The 8,013-nt window shown below is 50.5% G+C and overlaps 1 protein-coding gene across 1 annotated transcript; it reads right to left on the bottom strand.

The window, feature by feature from the left end:
• Positions 1–2,133: 2,133 nt before the first annotated feature.
• On the bottom strand, positions 2,134–7,459 carry Inhbe (inhibin subunit beta E). The gene is made up of 3 exons (XM_021175100.2): positions 6,549–7,459; positions 3,752–5,088; positions 2,134–3,503 (listed from the first exon to the last, which is right to left on the bottom strand). Exons 2-3 carry the CDS (start codon positions 4,047–4,049, stop codon positions 2,749–2,751), a joined length of 1,053 nt encoding a protein of 350 aa, XP_021030759.1. The 5' UTR covers positions 4,050–5,088; positions 6,549–7,459; the 3' UTR covers positions 2,134–2,748.
• Positions 7,460–8,013: the final 554 nt, after the last annotated feature.

An 8,013-nucleotide genomic window follows, 5' to 3' on the forward strand; every position in this document is an offset into this window, starting at 1 on the left:
AAGACAGCTACAGTGTACTTAAATACAGTAAATAAATCTTTAAAAAGAAAGAAAGAAAGAGAGAGAGAGAGAGAGAGAGAGAGAGAGAGAGAGAGAGGAAGGAAGGAAGGAAGGAAGGAAGGAAGGAAGGAAGGAAGGAAGGAAGGAAGGAAGGAAGGAAGGAACTTTGGTTGGCCCAGGTAGTAGCGCTGTTAGGAGGTGTGACCTTGTTGGAGTAGGTGTGGCCTTGATAGAGGAAGTGTGTTACTGTGGGGGTGGGCTTTGAGACCCTCCTCCTTGCTTCCTGGAAGACAGTCTGCTCCTGTTTGCTTTGGGAACGAGATATAGAACTCCTAACTCCCCCAGCGCCATGCCTGCCTGGACACTGTTATGCTCCTGCCTTTATGATAATGGACCGAACCTCTGAACCTGTGAGCTAGCAATTAAATGTTGTTCTTATAAGAGTTGCTTTGGTCATGGTGTCTGTTCACAGCAATGGAAACCCTAACCGAGACGGATGTATTTATTTGATTTCACGTGCATCCACGTATGCACACAGCATTCATGCCTGGTGCCTGTGGAGGTCGGAAGAAGAGGATGTCGGACTCCCTGGAACTGGAGTTATCAATGGCTGAGCCACCACACAGAAGCTGGGAACCAAACTACTCCTCCACAAGCCACAGGCTCTCTTAAAGCACCGAGTCAGCGCTCCAGCTTTTTATTTCTAATTGTGGGGTGTGTGTGTGTACCCTCAACGGGAAGAGGCATTGGGTCCCCTGGAGCTGGAGTTACAGGTAGTTCTGAGCTACCGAACCTAGGGAACAAGAATTGAACTCAGGCCCAGTAGGCCACTCAACCACTGAGCCAACTTTCCAGGACTCCTTTAATCCGTCTTCAAGAAAAACCTTACATGGGGCTGATGAGATGGCTCAGTGGGTAAGAGCACCTGACTGCTCTTCTAAAGGTCTGGAGTTCAAATCCCAGCAACCATATGGTGGCTCACAACCATCCGTAACTAGATCTGATGCCCTCTTCTGGTGTGTCTTATGACAGCTACAAGTGTACTCACATATAATAAATAAATCTTTAAAAAAAGAAAGAAAAACCTTACATGCCTTTTAAAGCATGACTTCTGAATATCAGCATTGTGTTAAAGTATAAACAGTGGAAAGTATGGTAACAAAAGAACACACAGCCAGGTGTGATGGGATGGTTTATGCCTTTAATTCCAGGGTAGGAGGGGCTGAGGCAGGAGGATTGAGAGTTCCAGGCTAGCTTGGGCTGTTTCCAAACAAAACACAAAACAAAACAAACTTCGCACGCGCGTGAGTGTGTGTGTGCGTGTGCGTGTGCGTGTGTGTGTGTGTGTGGTGGAGAGATGGCTCCACTAGGGATGCTTGTTTTTCTTATTGAGGACCTGAGTTCTGTTTTTTTTTTTTTTTTTTTTTTTTTTTTTTTTTTGGTTTTTCGAGACAGGGTTTCTCTGTATAGCCCTGGCTGTCCTGGAACTCCCTTTGTAGACCAGGCTGGCCTCGAACTCAGAAATCCGCCTGCCTCTGCCTCCCGAGTGCTGGGATTAAAGGCGTGCGCCACCAACGCCCGGCGACCTGAGTTCTGTTAACCCCAGTAACTCACATGTAACTCACACACAGGTCTAACTTTAGTTCCAGGGATCTAGCGCCCTCTTCTGACCTCCACGGGCACTGCAAGCCGGCGCTGCACTTAACATGCAGGCAAAAGACTCATACATGTAAAATAAAAATAAATAAAATTGTTTAAAGGAGAGAAAGGAAGAGACTATATCAGCAATGATGTCATCAGCTGTGTCATATAACACACTCTGGAAAGACTCACTGTATGGTTTGTTTGTTTGCTTTGAGACAGGATCTCATTCTATAGCTCAGGCTAGCCCAGAATTCACTATGAAGGCTGGTCTTGAACTCATGGTGCTGTAGTTATAAGTGTAAGTCACCACACCCTGTTCCCACTGTACAATGTAAAGATAATGGTAGCAAATGATAAATAACATCTCAGTGTGATTATGAAAATAGTCTTGAAAACCCCTGAGAAGGTCTCAGAGACCTGCTGGGGCACAGAGGTCCCCAAACCACACTTCACTTCTGGTCCATTTTAACAACCCCTTACACAATTCTCTGGTGCTTTTCTTTCTCCTTTTTATTAAGAAAATATAAAATGTATGTCACCCACGTGGGTCCTGTCCTCGAGGGGGAAGCCTAAGAACTTAACATGTTCAGCATCCCTTTTTACTGATTCTCGATTCCAGGGACCCCTGACACCCCTCCCTCCTCGGCGCCTGCTCCTCTTCCTCTTGACCTTGTCAAAGCAGGCAATACCCCCTGTTCTTAGCCTGTATGTTTGTCTTTTCCTAATCTGCCCACCCTCTACTTCCTCCTTCATTACTTGAGGAACTTCTTTCTCGGGAGAGACTAAGTAATTTTCCCCTGTGTTCTTCCTTCCCTCCCACGGCATTCCTGCTGTCCTGGAACAGGGCTTGATGTAGAAAATGGTGCTGGCCAGGCAGTCCCTTGAAAGGCAACGCTTTACCCATCTGTCCACATTTGAAACAGCCTGAAATAGGCCAGAATCTGGGACAAGAAAACGCCCATTTAAGTTCCATAGGGGTCAAACCCAGGCATACTGCTACACAGCTTTTAGGGTGTCAGTATTGATCCGGAACTCGAGTTTCCAGACACGTGGGAACCCCCAACTTGAACCTTGAACTTCACCCAGAACCTTCAGGTCCTGTTGCTAGCTGCAGCCACAGGCCTCTACTACCATGTCTGGCACATCGGTCTTGACCACATTGCCATTATGGTCAAGGTAGAGGAGGGAGAGAGGCCTTCGCGCAGTGGGGACACAGCAGGAAGAACCCGCAGGCCAAGGGTTGTTGGCTTTGAGGAGGCTAAAGACGGCAGAATGGAAGGAGGCAGCAATGCCAGGACTGCCAGCCAGGTGGGGCGGGCACTGCCCACTGCAGTAATTCAGCTGGTATCCCTCCGGCTGCAGGATCCAATCCCGCCACCCCAGCTCCTGGAAGTCTACATAGTGGTCTCGCCTACAACATAAGGGGGTCTCAGGCTCACAGGTGGGAGTCCTCCTCCTGGCCCGACCTGCTCCAGGTTCATTAGCTCGGATTTTAAGTTCCAAGAAGGGACGTTGTTGTCCCGCTGTGTCCAAGAGCAGCCGTGGCAGTCCCGCAGCGGTGCTGTTAAGATCCAGGGGTCTAAATTCCAGCTGGAGTTTCACGACGCCAGATTCCTCACTCCGCAAGCCGCTAGAGGGCAGAGTCAGGGCGTGCCAGCCAGAGGAAGTGGTTTGGTGCTCAGCTAGGAAAGTGCGGGATCCTCGGCACCTAGTGGTGCCGCAACGGAAGATCCTCAGGTACAGAGTGCCCGGAAAAGAGGGAGGCACATGCAGCCAGAGGCGGGCATGGTACAGGTGGTGGGACCAAAGAGGGGACAGCTGGAAGGTGAGCATGGAGCGGTAGGTTGAAGTGGATTTGTCTGCTCAGACAAAAACAAAAACAAACAAACAAACAAACAAACAAAAAAGCAAATTAAAACATGAACAAAGCTTCTCTCTGACACTCGGCCACCCTACCCAACCATCCCTCATCTCTCACACAGACCTCTGCAAAGGGCCTGGACGGCTTGTGTCCCCAGCTTTTTCTCTTGCCACACCCCACGCCTCCTGCCTCCCCTGCAGGCCTCTCCTTGTGTCTCCCGTCCCTGGTCTCTCTCCCCTCACCCACCTATGATGGTAGCAAAGCTGATGACTTTCTCTCGGTTGCCAGGGACCATGCTCTTGGGCTGCAGTCTCCGGAGGGCTCTGGTCAGTGCTGCCTGGGGCAGAGGCCGAGTTATTCTGGGACGGCTGGTTAGGTGCAGTCCCTCCAGAATTTGCTGCTTGGCTAGCTCCAGGACCAGAGCGCGTTCTCCTTGGGGTGCCAGTGTTGGGCCCCCACAGGATGGGCACGCAGATCTTGTACTCTGCACCCACACCAATGCCCACAGCAGTATTAGCCAGAGCTGGGCTTTTGGAAGCTCCATGCTCCAGGTAGATGGCTCTGAGTTGAGAACCTCGAATGGGTGGCAGTTTTATGAGTCTGATTTCCCAAAGAGGTTACAGCAGCAGCAGCAACAGCAACAGCAAACCGGTGTCACAGCTACCCTTGACAAAGGGCAGACCAAGCTACTTGTCCTCAATAGCCTAGGACTCAGGAAGACTGAGAGTAGAACGTCTGGTGGGGTAGCTATGTGTGACCCTCACAGTTCATGACTGTCTACTGGCAGGGCCTCTTTAGAGCCAGTTGCTTGGGATCCCTCACCTAGCGGTCAACCAGCAGACCTACCCTCTGAACCTTAGGATTGGCCAGCTGCGCTGCCCATCAGGCCCCTGCAGGGGGTGGAGGGCTCCCCCGGGGCTCGAGTTTCACCATCTGGGTGTGGTGGCTTGAGGTAGGGGTATGGAGGTGCAACGTGGACATGCATGATGCAAGAAAGAGGATGATTTCACACGGTCAGTTCCCAAGGTCTAGGATTCAGGTGAGGGAGTCCATAGGAGCCAGGTGGGGATGGGCGGTGGCTCCTCAATATGCCCTGACCGACTTCCGAGATTGAAAACGGAAACCGTTTTATGAGGCTGTTCCAGTGGGTTAGTTCTCAGGGTTTCCATGTCAGAACAATAATTCTAGCGTTCAAGCTGAGTTAGGTTTTAGAAAGGGTGGTTTAAAAAAAAAATGGAGTCCTCTTGATCAGGCCTAGGTGGCAGTGCCACGGGACATAGAAATTACCTTTTGACCCTGCCTGTGCTGGCTGCCCAGAGTCCACCTGGGGGAGGGCCAGAGCAGGGATGAGGACATCTTCTGTGATGTCTGGGGAAACCCGGCCAGGTGGGCTCGTGGTGACGCAATCTTACAGCAGAGCAGAGTCCGGCAGAGCTGGCAGAAGGGCGAGCGCCTTTGAAGCACCTGTGCCGCCGGGTAACCACTTGCCTTTAGGGTACTGTAGGAGTTGGCCAAATCTGAGGCAGCCCAGGAGTGGTGCCAGGCTTCTGGTAATGTAGTTGGAAAATGGAAGTTTAAGGGACCTAGGGGACAAAGCAGGAAAAGCCGCCTCAGCTCCTGGTCATCCAGACTTTGTTTTATTTTTGCTTGTTTGTTTGAAAGATTTATTTGTTTTATATATGTGAGTACACTGTCACTGTCTTCAATCAGACACACCAGAAGAGGGCATTGGATGCCATTACAGATGGTTGTGAGCCACCATGTGGTTGCTGGGAATTGAACTCAAGTCCCCTGAAAGAGCAGCCAGTGCTCTTAGCCACTGAGCCATCTCTCCAGCCCCCGACTTTGTTTTTTAATGTGTGCGCATGTGTGTGCGTGTGTGCATGTGTGTGTGCACTCTCGCGCTCGTATGTGTGCATGTGCGTGTGTGCGTGCACGTGTGTGTGTGTGTGTGTGTGTGTGTGTGTGTGTGTGTGTGCGCACGCGCTCCTGTGTGTACATGTGTAAGCTGGAGCACATCCCTGTGTGCCATCCCTAGGGACATCATCCACCTACCTCCTTTGAGACAGGACATCCTTGCTGGTCTGGAACTCACTAATGGCTGGCCAGTGAGTCCCAGTGTCTACAACACTGGGACTGCATTTCTACCTGGGCTCTGGAGACTCTAATGTAGGCCCATGCGCTTGTAAAGCAATAGCTTTATCTACTGAGTTATCTCCCAATTTCTGATCCCCCTCCTCATCATTATAGGCTCTCTTTGTGTAGCCCTGGCTGTCCTGGAACTTGCTCTGTAGACCAGGCTGGCCTTGGACTCCCAGAGCTCCACCTGCCTCTGCCTCCTGAGTTTTGGCATTAAAGATGTATGCCATCAGCACCCAGCTTATTTGGGGTGTGGGGGTGTAGGTTGTTATTTTTTAATTTGCTTTGTTTTTTGTCTTTTGAGATGAGGTGTTTCTACGATGCCCAGGCCGGCTAGAACTTCTAGTATAGGTGATTCTCCTGCCTCAGATTCCTTTGTCGTGAAGACTATGGTGAATTACTTTATTTTGTTGTGGTCTGAGACAGACTCTCCTGTATGTAGCCCAGGCTGACTTTGAATTCCCTGTGTAGCCAAGGGTGACCTTCAATTCCCTGTGTTGTTAAGGGTAACCTTCAACGTCTATGCTTGAGTGCTGGGATTAAAGGCACGTACCACTCCCAGCATACCTGGCTTTTATTCGGTGCGCAGGATTGAACCCAGGGCTTTGTGCATACTAGGCTATTACCGTACCGCTGAGCTACATAGCCAGCCCTGAGATGCATGGTCTTAAATGAGAGTGACCCTCTATCTCTGATACAAGAGGATACTATCAGGCTAGCCTTTCTCCAGGTGCCAGCTTTGTTAAGAACATGGGTGGCATTAGAGAGAGAGCTGTGGACAAAGAGGGTGTGACTTAAGGGCCCCAACCACTCTGCCTTTCCCTTCTTTAGCTGGCAGTGCTGCCTAGAGAGTTCTAGATCTAGACCAGGGGAAGAGGGTGTTTTGAGGGCTGAGCCTCAGTACCTTCTGTGTCCACCATGGGGCAGTGCCTTGTCACTGGACAGTGGCTGACCAGAGAATCCTGGGGACAGGGACAGAGCCGCTGGAGAGTGGAAAGATGGTGGATATGCCTCATGGACTCCCTTAGGATCTTGCCTCCCTCACAGGCAGTGGACAAGGGCTAGCTCCTCTGCTCTTTTACCTCGCTACTGCCAGAGTGCATCCCTACCACCATTGACATGAGGCCAGACTTCCTAGAAACTCAGGGCACCATGGAGTGGAGAAGAGGGAGAAAGGATTAGGAGACATTTATATCCACTGGTTTTTCTCCTCAGGCCCTGAAACATATTCAAGAGTTTTGGCTACTGCTCCCTAGAGCTCTCGGGTCTCTCTCTGTTGGTTGCTGCAGGGGAGTGACAGCTTGTTGGCCCCTTGGAGAATGACCGATGAGCCTGCAAGTGCCCCTCCCTGGGGGTGTCTAGGAGGGCTTGTGCCAGGAAACAGGCTCAGGGGAAGTCGCCAGAGGTGGCTGCAGGAGACACTGACGCTACCTTCCCAAGCCCCTCTGTCTGGTGCCCATGGCTTCTAGCTCTTCCCACCCTCTTTGCTGTTGCGCCTGGCCCGGTCCTACCTCCCCACTGACACTTACGTCAGAACTCAGCTATAAATACGATCTTAGCATCTTAGTCACTTTCCCCAAGAAGTGCTTCCAGGTTATAAATACCCAGGCATCTGCCACACTGCCCGCCTTGCCACCAGGCTGACTGGAGGTTGGGGGGTAGCATCGGGTTTGAGAACAGGAAATAGAAGGAACAGGACTACTTATTAACAGCCCGAAGGAGTCTTGGGGTCAGGGGTTCAGGGAGAAGGTGCGAAGAAGATGACAGAGCATTCCATTCTTCTTCTTCTTCTTCTTCTTCTTCTTCTTCTTCTTCTTCTTCTTCTTCTTCTTCTTCTTCTTCTTCTTCTTCTTCTTTTTTTTAAATCAAAAAGCAGAGCCAAAAAAGAAAGAAAATGAATAACACGGACGGGTGCTTATTTTTAAATATGCTATTTTGTTCCTTTGCAGCATCCACTCTGAAAAAATCTTTCATTAAAATACCGGTTTCCTCCACTGATGAGTTGTTTGCCCCCACCTTAAAATTCCGCCTGTCGGGTGGATGCCTCACTTTTCCCTGCCCTGGTCTTGGTCCTGGGCACCGAAACTGTCAGTCTAAGGGAAGAAGTTTGATCTGAGAGAGGGATAAAAGTGAGACACACTGGCCGAAGGGGGAGGAAGAGACACCATGGAACCTCTTCAGATGGAGGGCAGACAAGTCAAAGGTGGGAAACACCCCACAGCTCTGACTCGCAGCTCCCCAAAAGATAGCTTGCAGGTGGCCTCTTCTGCATCTCCATTACGGAGACCTCTTACCTGGTAGGAAAAGGAGCATGTGCTGAGCAAACACAGACATCACATTTCCCAGAGGACACATGGGTTTTGCGCAAA

Source organism: Mus caroli, chromosome 10 (assembly GCF_900094665.2).
Source record: "Mus caroli chromosome 10, CAROLI_EIJ_v1.1, whole genome shotgun sequence".
Taxonomy (NCBI): domain Eukaryota; kingdom Metazoa; phylum Chordata; class Mammalia; order Rodentia; family Muridae; genus Mus; species Mus caroli.